General features: G+C 40.0%; 1 protein-coding gene and 1 pseudogene across 2 annotated transcripts in view; both read left to right on the plus strand.

The window, feature by feature from the left end:
- Nucleotides 1-23,973, plus strand: part of CAP2 (cyclase associated actin cytoskeleton regulatory protein 2) — a 132,728-nt gene that overhangs the window by 35,890 nt on the left and 72,865 nt on the right. For both annotated transcript variants that reach the window (XM_059179417.1, XM_059179416.1), the window contains exon 4: nucleotides 17,550-17,627. In XM_059179417.1, the coding sequence (XP_059035400.1) occupies nucleotides 17,550-17,627 (78 nt within the window). The remainder of the gene's footprint in view (nucleotides 1-17,549; nucleotides 17,628-23,973) is intronic.
- On the plus strand, nucleotides 11,787-12,543 carry LOC131833291 (casein kinase II subunit beta-like; annotated as a pseudogene).

Here is a 23,973-nt window from a genome sequence, read left to right on the forward strand (position 1 = left end):
TTTAGACCACATGTTCTGGACCTCTTTCCATGCCAGTGCATTGGGGTCTCCGTTTTCATTTTTAACGACTGTGTAGTATTTCATTATACGGCTACACCATAATTGATTTAAACAATCAAAATAATATCTAGGTGAAACAATGTACCTACAAGAATGCAGGGCCTGGACTAAGGTGACCCAGGCAAGATGCAAGTGAGGCGGGAACGTGCCGGCGCTCCTCACCAGTGTCACCCATGTCCCATCCCTGCAAGGCTGGGCATCCAGTCTCATCATTTGTCGTCATTGTAAAAAGTAGTGACGTTTGACTTGTTTTCAGTTTTTCCCCATTAGAAACAAAATTTCCGTGGATATTATTTTCTGAAAGAAAATTCCTGCAGTTGGAAGTCCCAGGTCAACGGCAAGCATTCCCTAATACTTCCTGTTCCTCTTTACCCTTTCTCCCCCTCCCCCCCCTCCACCACACACATGGTTCTGATTCATACTCTCGCGGTGTCCTAACGTGCTTTATGAAATTCAGTGGTAGTTACAAACTAGGAAAATAAGAATTTTAGGGATGAGTTGAACGCACGTTAATATTCATGATATTGGCTCTTTAAAAATGCTTTGCCCCCTGCTGGATGTGCAGGGAGATAAAAGCAGAGCTCTTCTTCCCCATATAAATCATCTTTTTTTGCAAAAGAAAACCATCTCTCAGTTCTTTTACATAGTATTTGACGTACCAAGTAATTTATTTAACTTCCCTCTTTGGGACTGGATATATGACGTGTTTTGGGTGGGGTTGGTTGAGTGTTGAGTCACTTGAACTGAGACCACTAAGGCAGCGGAACCATATAATAAAAGATTTCAGGCATGGATGTAAGAAGGGACACGTTGGAGCTGTTCCCTAGCATCAGAACTGTGCACCATGGTTTATGTAAATACTTATGTGAGTTGGAGTTGCCAAGGCAACAATCCTATTAATGAAGAATAAACCTCTTTTATTATCAGTGTCTGAATGATTACTTTTTTTATAAACTGTGCCTGGTAGTCTAACATTGACATTCTTAATCTACCTACTCATCTTTGCTTTCCAGACTGCAGAACTATTTAGCTCTAGTCAATAAGCATGCCTTCTTTCTCTGCCAATAGAAGTGGAATTATTGGGGGAAAAAAATTAGCTGACTGTAAGGGCAGTAAAAATACTAATTTATAACAATTATCTAATCTAAAATTATTGCCCTTTTGATATATACTTTGACAAAGGTAGAGCCTAAAATTTACTGAACTTGTTTGGTATTTGAGTGGGCCAGTCTTTAAATTAACTTGTCTCTATGATTTAACAGAGCATTGCCAACATATTTTTAAATAAGTGGAGTGTGACATTACTGCTTCCTTCCCCTAGTCAGACTGTAAATTTAGACTCCATTTTATTGCATGCACACTGGATACTTGAAAAAGGCAGCTGCGGGTGAGTCATAGGGAACTCTGTTGTCCTGAAGGGCCAGAGAACCACGTTAAGGGGAACGGGAATGATACCTAGAAATGAGTGAATTTGAGGCAGTGTGCTTCTTGGGTTCTAGAGAGAAGGAAATCTTTTCTTCAGAAAAGAATACATTCCCTTTCAATGAGAATGCTTCTTGTGTGTTGTCGAGCTAACCAAATGTTGTCAAGCTTACGTTTTCGGTCGTTGGTTGGTGATATCAACAGTTCATTCCTTTCAAGACTGGATGTTTGTTTTCTGTTCCGTACCACTACCACCTTAACACTTAACCACTCGTGTTCATTAACCATTCTCTGTATTCATGATCCGTGTCCCTGATTTAAACTTGGTAGCACCCAGGCACCTAGTAGGTACTCAGAAAATATATATTTTTAAAGATTTTATTTATTTATTTGACAGACAGAAATCACAAGTAGGCAGAGAGGCAGGCAGAGAGAGAGGAGGAAGCAGGCTCCCCGCGGAGCAGAGAGCCGGATGCAGGGCTCCATCCCAGGACCCTGGGATCAGGACCTGAGCCGAAGGCAGAGGCTTTAACCCACTGAGCCACCCAGGTGCCCCCAAAAAATACATTTGATTGTGACATTTGATAATAAATTTCAGTCTTACTCAGTTATATCTGTTACATATTTTCCCGATAATAAAATTTTAATGTTTGTTCAAGAAAAATTTGACAACAAATGTATAAAGAAGAGAACAAAATCCACTCACAATTTCACTACTCAGAGATAATTGCCATTGATATCATGGCATAATTATTTCATAAGGACTTTGTTCAAAGTCCTGTTTTCTCCTCAGTAAGTTGGAATCAGCACTGTAATCTGTGATAGCCGTATGTATAAGGACAAATGACACATGCCAGGCCCCGACGTGCACAGTTAGTCCGGGTGAGACATTAGGATATTGACTGAAATGATGGGACCAGCCATAGTCCGAGCAAAGCTTGGCCCCTCTCCCATGTCACTGTGGCAGTTTGAGGTTCAACAACAAATAGTCGATCTGATTTCTCAAGTCTTCATTTGTAGCTTGAGATGACATCCCTCGCCAAGCAAATTTGCCCTCAGAGCAGGTTTTAACATACACAGATATGCATGTTTCCTTATTAATGGCAACTCGGCTGGCTTGCTTTATTCCTCTTCCTGATGGCACACTGGGAAGAGACAAGGCTGTTCCCCAAACTTATATAGAATAGCAAAAGGTCCGTGGGAACTCAAGAAGTCACAATGAAGAAACAGCCCTTCCTCGCATGCTTTATTCTTGGCTGTGACAACATAAAGGGGCAGTTTGAGTGTCGCTTTCGTTCCCTGCCTCAGTAATCCGTGTAAGTACCTCCAAGTACTCCAAGATAATTGTGATAAAAATAACCATAAGCACAAAGAATAAAATCTCATGTAATGAGGACAAAAGCATACAACTGTGTTATTTTAACAAACAGAAACAATCCAAGTAAAAATAGAGATTTTATCATGGTCTCTTAGTGACCCCTCCCCCAATCATCATCATCGTTCTGCCACCCTTGCCACCAGATAACTATCCCCAAGCATTTCCCATGTAGGAGTTCATAACACCTCTGTGTTCATAACCCCACACACACACCTTACCTGCAATCCCATGTAAATATCAATATAGCAGGTGATGAGGAGATGCTCTGTCACCAAGAGGATGAAGTGGGATGAAGTTCAAAAATATCTGAAAATTTAAATAGAATAAGTTTTTTCTTGTTTAAAAAAAAAAAAAAAATGGAAGGACTTCTAGTTTGATTCCTTGTATTAGGAGCTTAAAAATCACCACACCATCTTGAACAAGTAAAAAGCTGAACAGATTAAAATAACAGCAACTCTTTTTGGATCTATAAGAGAAGGGAGGACATAGGGCAAACTGCAGATGATACACGGAATGCCGGTGTATTGGAGCAAAGACTCAGGAGGTGAAACTGCCACCAGTGCTTGGGTAGGAAAACAACGTGAACTGTAATTGGTGGATTGTTGCAAGCTCAGTGCAGACAACTCTGGGAGTTAAGAACTCCAGGAGGACCCAGTTGTTGGGGTCCCTCACAACACTGGGAGATATACCCATAGCATTTCAACCAGGTTCCCATCGTAAATGTGGAAGAAAAGTATCCCCAGACTCCTGGCAAGGGGAGGGGGGAAGTAAGCATTTTGAAATTAGCCAGAGCACTCTGTTCTCAATAAGGCCTGTCCTCAGTGGAAACAAATCAGGGCATACCCTGGTGCAGGGTATTGTCAGAGCCCTGCTGACCTCAGAAAGAGAAATCCTCAACTCCAGCTGGCTCTAGTCTTCCACATAGGAAAGAGAAATCAAGTCTAGCTGACTATAGCCACCCTGTCCCATCTCAGGAGGAAGGGGAAAAAGTGAGAGACACAGGAAATTCACAGTCCAGAGGCATAGGCTCACTAAAAGATCGGGACCTAATTGTAGGATTAAAGTACACTTCCTCATCTTGCCTCACCACTCCATTACTAAAGTCTATTGACAGCAGTTTCTTCCACTCAGTACATCATATCTGGCTATCCAAAAAAAAAAAAAAAATATATATATATATATATATATATATATATATATATATATATATATAAAATTACAAGGCATACCATTAGACAAAAACCAGAATTTGAAGAGACAGAGCACTCACTGGAACCAAATGTAGTAGCAATGTTAGAACTATCAAATTGGGAATTTAGAATAACTGTGATTAATTTGTAAAGGACAATAATGGAAAAAGTAGACAGCATGCAAAAACAGGTGGGTAATAAACAGAGAGACAGAAATCCTAAGAAGCAATCAAAAAGAAATTCCGAAGATTAAAAGTACTGTAACAGAGGCAAAAAATGGCTTTAATGGTCTTATTAGTAGACTGTACACCACTGAGGAAGAAATCTCTGAGCTAAAAGATACATCAGTAGAATCTTCAAAAAACAGAGAGAACAAAGACCAAACAAAACAGAACAGAATATCCAAGGGCTGTGGGACAACTATGAAAGGTGTATCATATGTTTAATGGGAGTATCAGGAGACCAAAGAGAGAAAGGAATAGAAAAAATTACTTGAGGGCACCTGGGTGGCTCAGTGGGTTAAGTCTCTGCCTTTGGCTCAGGTCATGATCTCGGGATCCTGGGATCAAGTCCCACATTGGGCTCTCTGCTCAGCAGGGACTGAGCCTGCTTCCCTCTCTCTCTCTGCCTGCCTCTCTGCCTACTTGTGATCTCTTTCTCTGTCAAATAAATAAAATCTTTTTAAAAAAATATTTGAAACAATGGTTACCAAGAATTTCCCCCAAATTGATATCAGAAACCAAACCACGGATCCAGGAAGCTTAAAGAATACCAAGCAGGATAAATACGCAAAAACTACACCCCAGTGTATCATTCTCAAATTATAGGAAATAAAAAATAATGGAATAATCCTGCAAGAAGCCAGATGAAAACACATTTTCTATAGAGGAACAAAGATAAGATACATATGACCTTTCCTCAGAAACCCACAAGCAAGAAGAGAGTAGAGGGAAATATTTAAAGTAAAGTGTTAAGAGAAGAAACCTACCAATCTAGAATTTTGTACTCTGAAAAATTATTCTTCAAAAGTGAAGAAGTACTTTCTCAGACAAAAATTGAGGAAACTTGTTTCCAGTAGACTTGCCTTGCAGGAAATGTTAAAACAAGCTCTTCCAAGAAAAGGAGTATAATATAATTAGCTCAGAAACCTGTATCTATATAAAGACTAACATTAAAAAAGAAATAAATGAAGGTATAATTAAATCTTTTTTTTATATTCTTGATTGATCTAATGTGTAACAATTCATTCAAAATAATAATAATAATAGGAACAGTATATTGAATTACTACACTTCTGTATATATCATCAATATGCGTATGTATCGTATATATATGTATATAAGTGAAATGAAAAGACAGCAGTGGTACTCAGGACAAGATGAAGAGATTAAGATTATTTTGTTATTATGAGGTATTTATGCTACTGTGGTGTAATGTTGTTTGAAAGTGATTTTGGATTAGTTGTATATTGCAACCTCTTAAAAGGAAAAAAAATATGTAACTGATATGCTAAGAAAGGAGAGAAAGTGAAATCATCTAAAATGCTCAGTTAAAACCACAAAAGGCAGAAAAAAGAGTAGAAGACAAAAAAAATAGGAACAAATAACAAGGGCAACAAATGGAAAACAGCAATGAATATGGTAGATATTAATCCAGTGATAGCCGTAATCACTTTGAATGTCAGTGGTCTAAATATACAAATTAAAAGATAGAGATTGTCACAGTGGGTCAAAAAACATGGCCCAACTACATGCTGTCTACAGGAAAGCCATTTTAAATGTAAAGACACAGATTAAAAATAAATGGATGCAGAAAATATATCATGCTAACATTAATCAGAAGAAAGTAAGAGTACCTGTATTAATTTCAGAAGAGCATACTTCCAAGTAAGGGAAGTTGCCAGGGATAAGGAAGGGCATTGTGTAGTGATAAAAGGTATTATAAGACAAGAAAACTACAGACCAATATCTCTCATGAACATAAGTGCAGAAATCCTCAAAAAATATTAGCAAATCAAATCCAAAAAAGTATAGAAAGAATTATACACCATGGTCAAGTGTAATTTTTCCAGGATCTACAAGGCTGGTTCAATATTGAAAAACCAGTTAATGTGGGGCACCTGGGTGGCTCAGTCAGTTCAGTGTCTGGCTCTTGGTTTAGGCTCAGGTCATGACCTTAAGATAGGGAGATCCAGCCCCATGTCAAGCTCCACACTCAATGGGAGTCTGCTTGAAGATTTTATCCCTGTGTCCCCCGACTTGTGCATGCATTCTCTCTAAAATAAATAAATCTTTAAAAAAAATTAATGGTATTAGGGTAGTACTGGCCTCCTGGAATGATTTAGGAAGTGTTTCCTCTGATTCAATCTTTTAAGAGAGATTGTAGGAAATTGATATACTTGTTTGGTGGAATTCACCAATGAACCCATTGGGCCTGGTGGTTTCCATTTTCAAAAGGTTATTAATTATTAATTGAATTTTTTTAACAGATAAAGAGACCTATTCAAATTATGTGTTTCCTTTTGTGTTACAAATCTAAGTTCTCGGGCTCACTTAAACCTATCAAATCTGAAACTTGGTTGTAAGGCTCAACAATCTGTTTTAACAAACCATCCAGGTGATGGGGTGCCTGGGTGGCTCAATGGGTTAAAGCCTCTGCCTTTAGCTCAGGTCATGATTCCTGGGTCCTGGGATCGAGCCCCGCATCGGGCTCTCTGCTCTGCAGGTAGTCTGCTTCCCTCTCTCTCTGCCTGCCTCTCTGCCTACTTGTGATCTCTCTGTCAAATAAATAATAAAATCTTTTTTAAAAAACCATCCAGGGGCGCCTGGGTGGCTCAGTGGGTTAAGCCGCTGCCTTTGGCTCAGGTCATGATCCCAGGGTCCTGGGATCGAGCCCCACATCGGGCTCTCTGCTCAGCCAGGAGCCTGCTTCCTTCTCTCTCTCTCTCTGCCTGCCTCTCTGCTTGCTTGTGATCTCTGTCTGTCAAATAAATAAATAAATCTTAAGAAAAAAAAAAACCATCCAGGTGAATATAATGCACACTTAAGATTGAGAAGCACGGTGTACACCCTCTTTATGGTTCTTAATATGTCAACCCAGATGCTTTTCATAATCTGACTTTATAGAGTTGGTGCCTTTGTTCATTTTTACAAAATTAGACATCTCCGATTTGTTTCCAGCAAAATTATGAAGTGGTGATATTTTGTCTTCATTATCCTATGACCTCTTGTCATCATTTCATGTTCTTGTTTTTCTTTCGTCTCTCAGGTCCCTCTTTAAAGGCTCTTCATTGGCTGAAACTCAAGGAACTTCCCCTTTAGAGTTCGAGGCCCTTGATTAGAGGTCCCTAAGGAATAAAATCTAAAAATACATTATCTCTTATTGTAAAATATAGGGCATTGGCAGATTAATTAGGGAGGAATATAGGGATAGCATTGACCATGACCTTCTCAGCCAGCATATTGCTCCCAAAGAGCAGGTGCTCATTCCCTTGACCTTAGAAGAGGAGAACCCTCTTCCCTTCACTGTCAGGTCTCAAGAAAAAGGATAATACTGTTTCAGAAGATCTGGAAATCCCTTCATTACAGGTACCCTTGCTGGATACTTTTTCATCTCTCTGTGTCTCTTACACATTTTCCCCCAGTTGTGCCTCCCCTTTTTCATCCACATAGTACTTTGCAGCCTGTAGCCTTCCCAGTGAAGCAATGCAAAGATCTGATGACTAGACTTGGGCTTCCCCCAGGAGCCAGCTCTCTCCTGAAGAGATTCAATGGAAATAAGTCATATTTGCCCAGATCTTCTAGTCCCAAGGTCTGCTTTAAATTGACTAACAAAATTCATTCTCCTACTCTGTCCCCTAGGAGCACAAAACAAGATGGTCCACCATTCCATCTATCCAAGAATCCCAGTTACCTAGGTGATAATTGATTGAGTTTAAATAAAATGTGTAGCCTTGACTCTTACCAAAGTCTCCCTCTTCTCTCTGCACACATGTGCTCGCAGGAAGATAGATGCACATAGACACCCACAAAGGTCACTGAGGCTCTTGAGCCCGGCACACATGTGATGGACAAACTCAGCAAAAACCCTCAATTATTTGTTGTTACTGAAAATCCCTACGTTTGGCTTTTTCTTTCACAATGCTTCGAACTGCCTGAGTGAGCCAAATTCTCCCTTTCAAGTTATCAGAACTCAGCAGGTTTAGTAAAATTGCTCCTAAATAGGATGCTCTCTGGTCGAGGGAACTCACGGAACTTTCCTGTAGAAGCAGGTGGACCAGGATATCTCAAGTGCGGAATGAAAATCCTTTGAAACATGGATTTTCATGAGGTTAAACATGAATGTGGTTAAACATGAATGTGGTTTACAATCTGCTAATTATGCCCAGAGTTCCAAGGAACTAGAGGGAGAAATCTTTCTGAAGAATTCTGTGGATTCTGTAGATTTCTCTGCATAAGCAAAGTGAAAGTTGAAGAGAGTTGAAGCAAGAATCTAGGTATTGAGCCATTCTCTGCTCCAACCTCCACCCCTTTTGTTGTGAAAGGCTGTTTAGGGAAGAACTCTAATTAATGAAATTGACCATTTTGCTAATCAGACCACCAGAAAATTACTAGCACCAGGCTAAACATTCTTTCTAGGGAAAGTAAAAAAAATGCTACTGATAGTGTTCATCTTAGAATAACTACAAAAATATTGTCAATGCCCCTCAGAGCTAGCAGCTTTAACTACAGAAGTCAGGTAATCCTAAATTACTGTTCCACAGCAACTACAATTCAGTCAACTCTGCCAGCTTTGTCATAGATGAGAACAATACCTCTGTGTTATTGTGGCCAGGAGAAGTACAATTATTTTATTTATATCCAAGCTGTGGAAAGCTGTATCTCATAGTTTTCTTTCCTTTTTTTCATTTCATTTTATTTTATTACTTTCCATTGTTCCAAAACTCATTGTTTATGCACCACACCCACTGCTCCATGCAATACATGCCTTCCATAATATCCACCACCAGGCACACCCCCCCTCCCCTCCAAAACCCTCAGTTTGTTTCTCAGAGTCTACAGTCTCTCATGGTTCGTTTCCCCCTACGATTTCCCCCAACTCACTTCTCCTCTCCAACTCCCAATGTCCTCCATGTGAAACCATATGATAATTGACTCTCTTTGCTTGACTTATTTCACTCAGCATAATCTCTTCCAGTCCCGTCCACGTTGATATTGAAGTTGGGTATTTATCCTTTCTGATGGAGGCATAATACTCCATTGTATATATGGACCACATCTTTTTTATCCATTCGTCTGTTGAAGGGCATCTTGGTTCTTTCCACAGTTTGGCGACTGTGGCCATTGCTGCTATGAACATTGGGGTCCTTCTTTTCACTCCATCTGTATCTTTGGGATAAATACCCAGTAGAGCAATTGCAGGGTCATAGAATAGCTCAATTTTTAATTTTTTGAGGAAATTCCATACTGTTTTCCAAAGTAGCTGCACCAACTTGCATTCCCACCAACAGCGTAAGAGGGTTCCACCTTTTTCTGCATCCTCTCCAACACATGTTGTTTACTGTCTTGTTAATTTTTGCCATCTAACTGGTGTAAGGTGGTACCTCAATGTGGATTTGATTTGAATCTCCCTGATGACTAGTGATGATGAACATTTTTTCATGTGTCTGTTAGCCATTTGTATGTCTTCTTTTGAGAATTGTCTGTTCATGTCTTCTGACTATTTTTTGACGTGATTATCTGTTTTGTGTGTGTTGAGTTTGAGGAGTTCTTTATAGATCTTGGATATCAGCCCTTTATCTGAAGTGTCATTTGCGAATATCTTCTCCCATTCCGTGGGTTGCCTCTTTGTTTTGTTGACTGCTTCCTTTGCTGTGCAGAAGCTTTTGATCTTGATGAAGTCCCAAAAGTTCAATTTCTCTTTTGTTTCCTTTGCCTTTGGAGTCATATCTTGAAAAAAGTTGCTGTGGCCAATGTCAAAGAGGTTACCACCTATGTTATCCTCTAGGATTTTGATAAATTCCTGCCTCACGTTGAGATCTTTTATCCATTTCAAGTTTATCTTTGTGTATGGGGTAGGAGAATGGCTGTCCAATTTTTCCAGCACCATTTATTGAAGAGACTGTCTTTTTTCCACTGTATATTTTTTCCTGCTTTGTTGGAGATTATTTGACCATAGAGTTGAGGGTCCATATCTGGGCTCTCTACTCTGTTCCACTGGTCTGTGTGTCTGTTTTTGTGCCAGTACCATGCTGTCTTGGTGATCACAACTTTGTAGTAAAGCTTGAAATCAGGCAACATGATGTCCCCAGTTTTGTTTTTCTTTTTCAACATTTCCTTAGCAATTCAGGGTTTCAGCAAAGGTGGTCCTAAGGGGAAATACATAGCCATCCAAGCCTCCCTCAAAAAAATTGAAAAATCCAGAATACACCAGCTCTCTTTACACCTTAAAGAACTGGAGAATCAACAACAAATTAAGCCAACCCCACATACAAGAAGGGAAATAATAAAGATTAGAGCAGAGATCGATGAGATAGAAACTAGAGATACAGTAGAACACATCAATGAAACTAGAAGCTGGTTTTTTTGAAAGAATCAATGAGATCGATAAACTGTCGGCCAAACTAATCCAAAATAAAAGAGAGAGGACCCAAATTAATAAAATTATGAATAAAAAGGGAGAGGTCACGACTAACACCAAGGAAATAGGAACAATCATCAGAAATTATTGTCAATAGTTATATGCCAATAAGTTACGCAACCTAGATGAAATGGATGCATTCCTGGAAATATCTAGTAATGAGATTGAAGCAGTGATCAAAAATATTCCAAAAAACAAGAGCCCAGGACCTGTCGGATTCTCTGGAGAATTCTACCAAATATTTAAAGAAGAAATAATACCTAGTCCCCTGAAGCTCTTTCAAAAAATAGAAACAGAAGGAAAACTTACAGACTCTTTTTATGAAGCCAACATTATCCTGATCCCCAAACCACGCAAAGACCCCACCAAAAAGGAGAATTTCAGACCAATATCCCTAATGAATATGGATGCCAAGATTCTCAACAAGATCCTAGCTAATAGGATCCTACAGTACATTAAAAAGATTATCCACCATGACCAGGTGGAATTTATCCCTGAGATGCAGGGTTGGTTCAACATTTGTAAATCAGTCAATGTGATAGAACAGATCAGTTAAGAGAAGAGAGAGGAACCACATGGTCCTCTCAATTGATGTAGAAAAAACTTTTGACAAGATACAGCATCCATTCCTGATTTAAACGATTCGAAGTATAGGAATAGAGGGAACATTCCTCAACTTCATAAAATCTATCTATGAAAAACCCAAAGCAAATATCATCCTCAATGGGGAAGAACTGACAGCCTTCCCTTTGAGATCAGGAAAATGACAAGGATGCCCTCTCTCACCACTGTTGTTCAACATAGTTTTATTTTTGGAAATGTGGTCATTAGAGACTGACAGAAGTCCTACTGAAAATACACATTTTGATACATGGGTGAACTTTCATGCAGCTCAGAACTTGACATTCATAAGATCATAATGGCCTCCAGAAGAGTAAATATTGAAAATCCTCTGTTCCTCCCTAAGGAACATCCAAAATTTTGAGATTTTGAGCAATATAATCCCAGCATTCAGAGTACCAGGACAAATAATAGGAGATGGTATACTCCAAAATGGAAAATATATCTTTATTTAAATATTCATGAGACTGACTTCGGCTGCCGAGGTCGGGTCTGTGGCCTGCGTTGTAGCCCTTGCGGTTCCTTGGAAGCGGCAACTCCCCTCCCCGGCCCTGTTCCCAGTCCCCGTCGAGCTACTGACGTGAAGATGAGCAGCTCAGAGGAGGTGTCCTCGATTTCCTGGTTCTGTGGGCTCCGTGGCAATGAATTTTTCTGTGAAGTGGATGAGGACTACATCCAGGACAAATTCAATCTCACTGGACTCAATGAGCAGGTTCCTCACTATCAATAAGCTCTAGACATGATCTTAGACCTAGAGCCTAATGAAGAGCTGGAAGACAACCCCAACCAGAGCGACCTGATTGAGCAGGCAGCCGAGATACTTTATGGATTGATCCATGCCCACTCTATCCTCACCAACCGTGGCATCGCCCAGATGTTGGAAAAGTACCAGCAGGGAGACTTTGGCTACTGTCCCCGTGTGTACTGTGAGAACCAGCCAATGCTTCCCATCAGCCTTTCGGACATCCCAGGTGAGGCCATGGTGAAGCTCTACTACCCAAGTGCATGGACGTGTACACACCCAAGTCATCAAGGCACCATCACACGGACGGCGCCTACTTTGGCACCGGTTTCCCTCACATGCTCTTCATGGTGCACCCGGAGTACCAGCCCAAGCGGCCCGCCAACCAGTTTGTACCCAGGCTTTACAGTTTCAAGATCCATCCAATGGCCTACCAACTGCAGCTCCAAGCCGCCAGCAACTTCAAGAGCCCAGTCAAGACAATTTGCTGATTCCCCATCCCACCTGATCTTCAGTCTTTGACCTCTGATCCTTTGCTGCTACCCTTTCAGGATCCCTCTATGGTTTTTAGTTTAAATTAAAGGAGTCATTATTGTGGGAATATGAAATAAAGTGGAAGAAAAGGCAAAAAAAATATTCATGAGACGTTCTATTATGCTGATAATTGAATTTGTTGTTTTATTGAAATGGTCTAAGGATCTTGGTTTGAGCTGAAGCTTTGTATCTCAGAAAAAAAAAATCCTTGAATGAGAAATAACAAGAAAAATTAGAAACAAGAATCAGGTGCTCATGTCAGTAAAAATTTTAGAAAATTTGTCAAATGTCAGAACATGTTAATGAAGTGGAATGACAAAAACTAGTCACTTCCCCCTACTTTAGTCACTTTTCTTCAACATAGTTTTGGAAATCCTAGCCACAGCAGTTAGGCAAGAAAAAGAAAAAAAAGTCATCCAAAATGAAAAAGAAGAAATAGCACTATCAGTGTTCGCAGATGATGTGATACTATATTAAAAACACTAAAGACTTCACCAAAAACTATAAATGAATTCAGTAAAGTTGAGGACACAAAATCAATATACAGAAATCTGTTGCTTTTCTATATACTAATAATGAAATAGCAGAAAGAGAAATTAAGAAAATAATTTCATTTACAACTGCACCAAAAAGAATAAAATACTTGGGAATAAATTTAACCAAGGAGGTGAAATTCCTGTACTCTGAAAACTATAAGACATTGATGAAGGAAATTGAAGATGACATGAATCAATGGAAAGTGATACTGTTTTCATGGATTGGAATAATTAATATTGTTAAAATATTCATACTACCTCAAGCAATCTACAGATTCGGTGCAGCTTCTATCAGAATACCAATGACATTTTTCACAGAACAAGAACAAATAATTCTAAAATTCTTATGGAACCACAAAATATCCTGAATAACCAAATTGATCTGGAGAAAGAAGAACATAAATGGAGGTATCCCAGCCCCAGATTTCAAACTATAGCACAAAGCTGTCGTAGTCAAAACAGGATGGTACTGACACAAAACCAGACACGTAGATCATTGGAAAAGAATGGGGAGCCCACAAATAAACCCACACTTATATGGTCAGTTAATCTATGACAAAGGAGGCATGGGGAAAGACAGTCTCTTCAGTAAGTGGTGCTGGGAAAACTGGACAGCCACATGCAAAAGAATGAAACTGGACCACTTCCTCACACACTACACAAAAATAAATTCAAAATGGATTAAAGACCTAGATGTAAGACCTGATGCCATAAAACTCCTAGGAGAAAACAAAAGTACTGAACTCTGACATTAGTGGTAGCAATGGATTTTGGATTTGGCTCCTCAGGAAAGGACAACAAAAGCAAAAATAAACAAGTGGGACTATGTCAAACTAAAAAGGTTTGCACAGTGAAGGAAACCATCAATAAAATGAGAAGCAACCTACTGAATGGGAGGTTTTCACAAATGATGTATCAAATAAGGGGTTCATGCCCAAAATATATGAAGAAAACTCATGCAACCCACTATCAAAAAACATCTGATTAAAAAAATGGGTGGAGGTCTTGAATACAGTAATTTTCTAAAGAAATACAGATGGCCAACAGGTATATGAAAAGATGTTCGGCATTACTAGCCACAAATAAAATGCAAATCAAAACCACCAGATATCACCTCACACCTGTCAAAATGTCTGTTATCCAAAAAAACAAGAAATAAGAGGTGTTGGCAAGGATGTGGATATAAAGGGAACCCTTGTGCGCTGTTGATGGGAATGTAAATTGGTGTAGCCACTGTGGAAAACAGTATGGCGATTCCTCAAAAAATTAAAAATAGAACTGTCATATGATCCAGCAACTTCCCTTCTAGGTATCTATCCAAAGGAAATGAAGACAGTAATTCAAAAAGACACATTCACCCCTATGTTCATCACAGCGTTATTTACAATAGCCAAGATGTGGAGTGAATCGTGGTTTAGGATATTCAAAATAAAACCAGAAGATTGAGTAGCATCCAAATTCTCAAAGGCTGGACATCTCCTCACTGAGCCATCCCTCTCCTGTCCCAGTCCATCAGGCCCTTAAAGAGTTTGATAGAGCACAAACCCTTGATTGAAAGGGAAAATAAAGAAACCCACAATATGGTAGCAAAGGACTCATGGACACACCTTCATGGCAGCCAGAAATAGTGTGTCGGAAAGGAACGTTGCATGCGAAGGGAAGGCATCGGCTTACGCTCAGAGAAAATGGAACGTAAGGAACAGAAACAGATTCCTCAAAATGGCTTAATTAGAGCATAACTTACACTCTTAGAATTAATGAGAGTATAAATGTATTTTTAAATAGCTTAAAGATGGGGTGGTTCAGTGGGTTAAAGCCTCTGCCTTCGGCTCAGGTCGTGATCCCGGGGTCCTGGAATCAAGCCCCTCATCGGGCTCTCTGCTCAGCAGGGAGCCTGCTTCCTCCTCTCTCTCTCTCTCTTCCTGCCTCTGCCTGCTTGTGATCTCTGTCCGTCAAGCAAATAAATAAAATCTTTAATAAATAAATAAATAGCTTAAAGACAAGGTGATAAAACTTTGGTGGGAGTGAAATGCAAGAGAAGTTGAAGGTCTAACAAATGAAGAACAAAAATGACATCCATACAGAAATGATACATAGATTAAGTGAATGTATGTATAAGAGATCCTGTTGGAAATCTGTTCACTCACAGTAGAAAACCGTATTCATGTGATCGCAGTAAATACAGATGAAGACAAAGAAATTGAAGGCAGAGAGAGAATGTAGAAGCTACGAAGACACTCAAACATCACACGATCTGAAGATAATAATTGGAGTCCCTGAAGAGAGATTCTAACAAGCGCAACAGAGGTATCTTGAAAGATAAAAGAAAAATTTTCCTAGAAATGAATGAGGGCCAAACCTACTCCAGCAGATATAACATAGAACGCTCAAAATCCAAACACATCATGGCTAGGCTGTTAAACCCCAAGGATAAAGAAATAATTCTTCAGGTGTCAAACTAGAAACAGCCAATTTTCTGCAAGAGAGAGAAAAAAAAAAACCCATCTGGCTTCAGATTTCTCTGTTGGTACAGTTAGTGCCGTGTTATCTGAAAATGGATGAAGAATGTTACCAAGGAGGTTCCATTCAGCGCAGATGCTGTTAAAATAGAAAGACGACAGGGAGACATGTCCAGACCTGAAGAACTAAAAGCAACTTTGAGATTTTCTTGGAAAAAAAAGAATTGATAATGAGGTTCGGCCAATAAAAAATCTCAGAATAATCCGGAAATGGAGAAATCGTGGTAAAATGGTAAGAACCACGAGGTGTATTTAAATGTAGCCTCTGTCCTAGAGTCTGTGGATTCATGTTCCAGCTAGACTATGAATGCTATTTAATTGAGCAAAATAAAAATAACAACTCAAAAATATGGAAGATAGAATATCAGAAATACGGAAAGACATAGGAGTGTACTTATATTCTTATCTTTGCCAGTAAGGAGCCAATCAATACTGTCTAAAATACTGTCTAAAATGATACCATGTAATTTAAAATGCAAATACATAATTATTCCAATCTCTTAATATTATATATATTATAATTATTTATAATTATATATTATATATATTAATTATTTATAATATATTATATATATTTACATACTTATATATATTTTTTATATAAATTTTTTCCCTTGGAATGATAATTTAGAACTTAATAATTATTATATTGCAGAAACTTCTAATTTACCAATTCTGTCTCTTTCATCTCTACTATTCAACCACAATTAAAATGTATACTTTTTATTTTAAAAAATAGTACCTTGGTATGGTCCCATCTTTTAAAGGTCTCTGTGCATATATATCTTAAAAGATGGCACAGTGGTGTTCATCTATTTTTAATAAAGATGATAGATGTGAGACTTTTTTTAAACCTTAATATTTGTAACTTTCTGCTTTTAAAAATTATACTAAATCCTTGTGCTTTGTCTTATGAGAATAGCTATGTGAATTTTCTTAAGAACTAGAAAAAGGGTGCCAAAATGGTCACTTGTGTGTGATACAAACATCTGGAATCCTTTTCTTCTTGGTCCTCTTCTGTAACTCTTTAAACTTGAAAAAGTAAAGCATTAATAGTGAAGGCACCGTGTATTTAAACACACTCTCCCACCTGGCTCCTTTCTTGGGGAGGGGGGAGGGTTCAGTCCAGGTAGTGCTGAAATCTCTAGATCTGTCTTAATAATTGGAGAAGCCACTGGCTCAAAATGAACACAGTGTCTGGGGACGATTTAAGGGACAACTTCCTTTCCAGCAGAAGGCATAGAAGAGGTTTGGGCACACTGCAAACAGAGACAGGAGAAATACCCTTTGAAAACAACCGCGTTTGGGGCTCAGGCATTTTTCAGCAGCTTTACTGAGATATCATTCCCACAGATAACATTCACTCTTTTAAAGTGAACAGTTCAGTGGTATTTTAGTAGATGCCCCAAGCTGTAAAACCATCATCAGTCTCTGCTTCCCGCCTCACCCCCAAAAGAAACCTCATACTCCATTCCTCTCTCCCACCAGCCCTAGGCAAACACGAGTGTCCTTTCTGTCTCTGTAGATTTGCTTATTCTGGACATTTCATATCAATGGACTCATACACATGTGGTCTTTTTTGACCGGCTTCCTTCACTCAGCATGTTTTCAAGGGTCACCCGCATGGTAGCACGGATCAGCACTTCGCCTCTTTTTAATGCCGCGTAACATCCCATTGTATGGATATATCATTTTGTTTATCCATTCATCCCTGGATGAACATTCTGGTTGTCTCTCCATCTCAACTATCGTGAATAATGCTGCTGCCAATATCCAGTAGCAAGGCTTTGTGTGGACGTATGTTTTCAGTTTGGGGTGTATACCTAGGGATAGATTTGCTGGATCATATGGTCATGCTTTGTTCTGAAGCTCAAACATCTAAACCTCCGTCGTCTTCTTTGTTCCCAGGCGGAGATGGTACACAGCGCTTTCCAGGCCCAGCGGGCGTTCCTTCTGATGGCCTCACAGTTCCAACAACCCCAGGAGGTAAGAGTGTATTTGGAGAGGCAGGGCTGCCTAGAAAAAGGGCAGTAGTGTAAGACAGACAACAAGGAGGCAGCAGAACCATTCAGTCTGAGAGTCATGCCCAAGATGAGTTCTGTAGCATGTAGATATGTTTCTAATCGAGGTCATGGTGTGGAACATTCCTTCTGCTTCGTCCTCTTATTGTGGTCAAATTCCTACTGTAACATCACCTTTTTAAAAGGTCAATTCATTTATGTCATCTGCAGCCTATTATTATTCTTTTATTGAAATATAGTTGACGTATACGGTGTTATATTGGTTTCACGTATAGGACCCAGTGACTTGACAGTTCTGTGCATTACGCAGTGATCACCACGATTAAGTGTAGTTTCCCTCTGGCACCATGATAAAGAAGATGTGATGAGATAGATAGATGGATGGATGGATGGATGGGTGGATGGACAGACGGACAGACAGACACCATGGAGTACTAGCCATAAAAGAGAATGTAGCCTGTTCTTTTTACTAGTCTCACAATCATTTTATAACCAAGGAAGTATTTACTACTTTTTAGTTCACATTTTGTGCTATTTTGTCATCAAAACCTATTCACATCTCTCATCATCTGTAAACTGCATGTACGAATTTGGTTAGCTACTATTTCGTAGAGTGGGTAGGCTAAGCCAGTGCTTCTTAAATGTATTGTGTATGTGGGTCATCTAGAGACGACAGTCCATGCAGTTTCTAACAACTTTTACTACTTTTACTACTACCTACTATCACATTGCCACATAAGGACCAGAGTAAACTTGAATATAAACATAGTGGTGGGTATTAAGAGCAAAGTGGTGGTTGGCAGGGGTACTTCCCACTTTCTAAACCAGTGCCCCCCACTCCCCACCTGGCCCAAACTACAGACATCACATTGTGTAAATAATCCCATCATGCTCTCTACCAAGGCTTCATAACAATATTTTGACCTTGCCGATTGGGTTGTAAATGAAATTACCCGTTAAAAAGTGGATCTATGACCAGCATACATTGCTAAACAAGAAAAAAAAAAAAGAATTCTCGTTTTGACTAAATATTCTGATTCTGAAGTTTGGTGACAAACTATCTAAAAGATCATTGGAGTCCCCAGAAATTGCAGTTATGTTTGTTACAATGCAATGGAGAAATTAAGTTTGCTCATCAGCTGACCTTGAGATGGGGAGATTATCCTGGATTATTGGTGTGGGCTTTATGTAATCGTAAGGGTCCTACCATGTGGAAGAGAACAAGCAGAAGAGTCAGAGAGAGAAATCTGATGTCATGCTGCTGGCTTTGGAGATGGAGGAAGGGACCACAAGGCAAGGAATAAGGACACTGTAGAAGCTAGAAAAAGCAAGGAAAGACATTCACCTGTAGAACCCCTCAAAGGAATGGAGCCTTGTTGACCCCTTGATTTGAGACCCATTTTGGACCTCTGTCTTTCAGAACCGGAAAATCATATACTTGTGTTGTTACAAAGCCACTACATTTGTGGTTAATTTCTTGCACTATAATAGAAACTGTAAGCCCCAGGGAAATACGGCAGCATTCTCACTGGGATGGCAAACACCGAAAAGTCTGACAATGTCACATGCTAAGGATGGGGAAGACGGGGAGGTCTCATGCTATGCTGGTGATGGGCGATAAATTAGTACATTTTCTTTGGGAAAAAAAATTAGTGAAAAATAAGGTAGTTGGATATTCATTATAATATAATAGCTTAAGTTGACTAGCTCCCTTTAAATTCTGAAACAAACTCCCGAAATGAAAAAGTTTTGCCGAGGATCTTGAGAAACTTTGACTTTCAGGGGAGGAAGCTCAGCTCCATCAAGGGGCAAGACCGGAGACCCCAGCCCTCCCTGGAACAGCTGTTGTGCAGTGGAATCACCCAGAACATTTTTTTAAAATAGCAACTCGTGGATCTCACTTCGGAAGGGTCTCGTTTGATTGGTCTGAGGTGTGATCTTGGCCTTGAGGGGTTTGTGGGTTTCTCAGGAAATTCATACTTGTAGCCAGAGCTTCCGTGGATCTGTCACTTCCCTCGTGTGACATGGGGAGTCAGCACGCGGCCCAGGCAGGCAGCTTTGTAAGGATGGCGAGATCGTGTACTCTGCTGTGGTTTCTTTTCCCTCCCTGGCCTTCTCAATCCCTGCTTTTTCTCCCCTCTTTGCAAAAGAGAAAAGTGAAACTGGAAAATCACAATGCAGTGCATTCTAGGTACAGCCTTAGCGCAGCTTTCCTGTGATTAAAGTGGGAGACGTGACTTCAGTGCATCACTGGGAGTCTTAGATGGAGGGGAGAACCATGACTTTCCTTGCTGATGGCCTGCCCACTCGATCTCTTTGCTAAACACAAGAGACCTCTCTATTGGCCTTGCAGGCCTTACACATAGAAGTCACTCATTAGGGGCGCCTGCGTGGCTCAGTGGGTTAAAGCCTCTGCCTTTGGCTCAGGTCGTGATCTCAGCGTCCTGGAATGGAGCCCCACATCGGGCTCTCTGCACCACGGAGTCTGCTTCCTCCTCTCTCTCTGCCTGCCTCTCTGCCTGCTTGTGATCTCTGTCAAATAAATAAATAAAATTTTAAAAAAAAAAAAAAGTCACTCATTAAATATTGGGTGAATGAGGACAAGTAAGCACACAAATGAATGCAGTGGAATCGTGGCTTCCCCAAATGAGCTGTAGTTGGGGACACGTGTGGCTGTGCAGATTCCTGGGTGTAGCCACTGTAGTTCCCCCTTCTTACCCTATTGCTTTCTTGGTAAAAGGGGGTCGCACCCAGGAAGTGTTTTCTATAGCACTCACCACAGTGCTCCAGCAGGCCCAGGGTGGCACAATGCAAAGCCATTTTTGGATGTCCACCTCCATTTCTGTCCCCTACATCTCTTTTTTTTTTAATAATTTTTTTATTATTTTATTTTTTATAAGCATATAATGTATTATTAGCCCTTAGACTAATTAGGGGTACAGGTCTGTGAATCGCCAGGTTTACACACTTCACAGCACTCACCATAGCACAGACCCTCCCCAATGTCCATAACCCCACTACCCTCTCCCTACCCCCTCCCCCTGGCAACCCTCAGTTTGTTTTGTGAGATTAAGAATCTATTATGATTTGTCTCCTTCCCAATCCCTTCTTGTTTCATTTATTCTTTTCCTACCCTCCAAGCCCCTCATGTTGCATCACCACTTCCTCATATCAGGGAAATCATACAATAGTTGTCTTTCTCCGATTGACTTATTTCGCTAAGCATAATACCCTCTAGTTCCATCCAAGTTGTCTCAAATGGCAAGATTTCATTTCTTTTGATGGCTGCATAGTGTTCTATATATATATATATACCACATCTTCTTTATCCATTCATCTATTGATGGAAATCTAGGTTCTTTCCATAGTTTGGCTATTGTTATCCCCTGCATCTTTATCCACAGCACTGTCCTAGCACGTTCACTAGACAGAAAAGCAGACTGGAGAGGTCATCAGCGCAGTGGTAAATATCGTAGTCCACAGCCAGGCCTTGATTTTCCCCGTGTGCGTTCTAGAAGATACAGCACAAAGGAAATCACCGTGAACAGGTGGAATTTCTCTAACAATGATGTGTTATAACCATCCACATCTTCCTCTCTTCCTTCTTTTAGGAGAATAATAACTCCTGTAATTTTAATTAGCTGGTTTGTGGCAGTAGCTCCAAAACATTAGTGTGTATGAGAATCACATCTGGGGTTGTTAAAACACAGATTTCTGGGCCCCTTTCATAGTGTCTGATTCAGGAGCTCTTGGTCGCGAGACCCAAGCATCTGCATTTCTTTAAAAAGTTCCTGTGTGGGGGCGCCTGGGTGGCTCAGTGGGTTGGGCCGCTGCCTTCGGCTCAGGTCATGATCTCAGGGTCCTGGGATCGAGTCCCGCATCGGGCTCTCTGCTCAGCAGGGAGACTGCTTCCCTTTCTTTCTCTGCCTGCCTCTCCATCTACTTGTGATTTCTCTCTGTCAAATAAATAAAATCTTTAAGAAAAGAAAAGAAAAAAAGTTCCTGTGTGATGGCGAGGTGGCCTGTCCAGGGACCACACACCCGAGAAACCTGTGGAAGGTGGGTTGCAAATTTATTTTAGATGCTTCAGGCTCTCATTTCCAGTTGCCTCTTGGTCACTAATTCTCAACTTTAATCTTCCTTGGAATCACCTGACATTTCTAGCCAGCTCCTGGGTAATGGTAATACTGGTCGTTTGTTGCTAAACTGTGAACAGCAAGAATGTAGACCTCACCACCTGACATCCTCACAAGCACAAAATCCTGTAGTAGTCAAATATCCAACCTTGGCTCTTTCCTCCTGACATTTCCGTATCAAAGCAGGCAGGGTTATGCGGCAGTAACAGACATCTTCAAAATCCTAGTGACTCACAATAGCAGTGGCTTATCTCTTACCCCCACTACATGGCTGTTACAAGGTGGCTTACTTTCTACTGGCTGAATTACTAAGTAATGACTCCTATATTTATTTCCTTAGAGTTGTAATAGGGATCCAGGAGAAAATGGTAGAGAATGAATCTTTAGTAGGAGTTTCAGGCATTGGGAAGGGAAAGTATGTTATTTCATGTGTGTGTGTGTGTGTGTGTGTGTGTACATAATTAACTACATTATTATTTGAGGAAAGAATACTATGGACTCCCTGTAGCATATCTCCAGGGGCATCATAGTTGATTAGTACTATTTTTTTATGTTTATATATGTGTGTATGTGTGTGTGTGTGTATATATATTTTATTGTGTTATGTTAGTCACCATACAGTACATCATTAGTTTTTGATATAGTGTTCCATGATTCTTTGTTTGCATATAAAACCCAGTGCTCCCTGCAATCCGTGCCCTCCTTAATACCCACCACTGGGCTAACCCATCTCCCAACCCCTCTCCCCTCTAAAACCTCAGTGTGTTTCCTGAAGTTCATAGTCTCTTATGGTTCTTCTCCCCCTCCAATTTCCACCCCCGTCTTCATTTTTCCCTTCCTTCTAATGTCCTCCGTACTATTACTTATGTTCCACAAATAAGTGAAACCATATAATTGACTTTCTCTGCTTGACTTATTTCAGTTAGCATAGTCTCCTCCAGCCCCATCCATGTTGATGCAAAAGTTGGGTATTCATCCTTTCTGATGGCTGTCTAATATTCCATTGTATATATGGACCACATCTTCTTTAACCATTCATCTGTTGAAGGGCATCTCAGCTCTTTCCACAGTTTGGCTCTTGTGGCCATTGCTGCTATGAACACTGGGGTGCATATGGCCCTTCTTTTCACTCCATCTGAACCTTTGGGGTAAATACCCAGTAGTGCAATTGCAGGCTCATAGGGTAGCTCTATTTTTAATTTTTTGAGGAAACTCCACACTGTTTTCCAAAGTGGTTGCACCAACTTGCATTCCCACCAACAGCGTAAGAGGGTTCCCCTTTCTTCACATCGGTGCCAACACTTATTGTTTCTTGCCTTGTCAATTTTTGCCATTCTAACTGGTGTAAGGTGGTATCCCAATGTGCTTTTGATTTGAATCTCCCTGATGGCTAATGATGATGAACATTTTTTCATGTGTCTGATAGTCATTTGTATGTCTTCATTGGAGAAGTGTCTGTTCATATCTTCTGCCCATTTTTTGACTTGATTATTTGTTTTGTGTTATTTGAGTTATTTGTGTTATTTGAGTTTGAGAAGTTCTTTATAGATCTTGTGGCTATCAGCCCTTTGTCTGTAGTGTCATTTGCAAATATCTTCTCCCATTCTTTGTTTTATTGACTGTTTCCTTTTCTGTGCAGAAACTTTTTATCTTGAAGAAGTCCCAAAAGTTCATTTTCACTTTTGTTTCCCTTGCCTTTGGAGATGCATCTTGAAAGAAGTTGCTGTGGCTAATGTTGAAGAGGCCTGTGTACTCATCTAGGAGTTTGATGGATTCCTGTCTCCTACTGAAGTCTTTCATCCATTCTGAGTTTATCTTTGTGTATAGTGTCAGAGAATGGTTGATTTCCATTCTTCTGGATGTAGATGTCCAAGGGAAAATATGTGATTTCTAACTCACAAGCATAAAAAACAAAGTTCAGGGACACATTAATGACCAGGCCACCAGACCTAGTCGTGGGCCTATTCCCTTACTCACCATACAAAGCCCTTTTCACAGACACCACATGCAAGAAGAACCACCCTGCACAATCATTTATAGGAGATGTGTGTCAAAATAAAACCTTAGAAGACATCAACTTGAATTGGGAGATGTGGGGTTTTTTTGGCCTTGAAACATCTCACATTACCTGGGAGAGATGTGAAACATGAGCTAAATTTAATCATCTCCACTCTG

This window comes from Mustela lutreola, chromosome 6 (assembly GCF_030435805.1).
Source record: "Mustela lutreola isolate mMusLut2 chromosome 6, mMusLut2.pri, whole genome shotgun sequence".
Lineage (NCBI taxonomy): Eukaryota > Metazoa > Chordata > Mammalia > Carnivora > Mustelidae > Mustela > Mustela lutreola.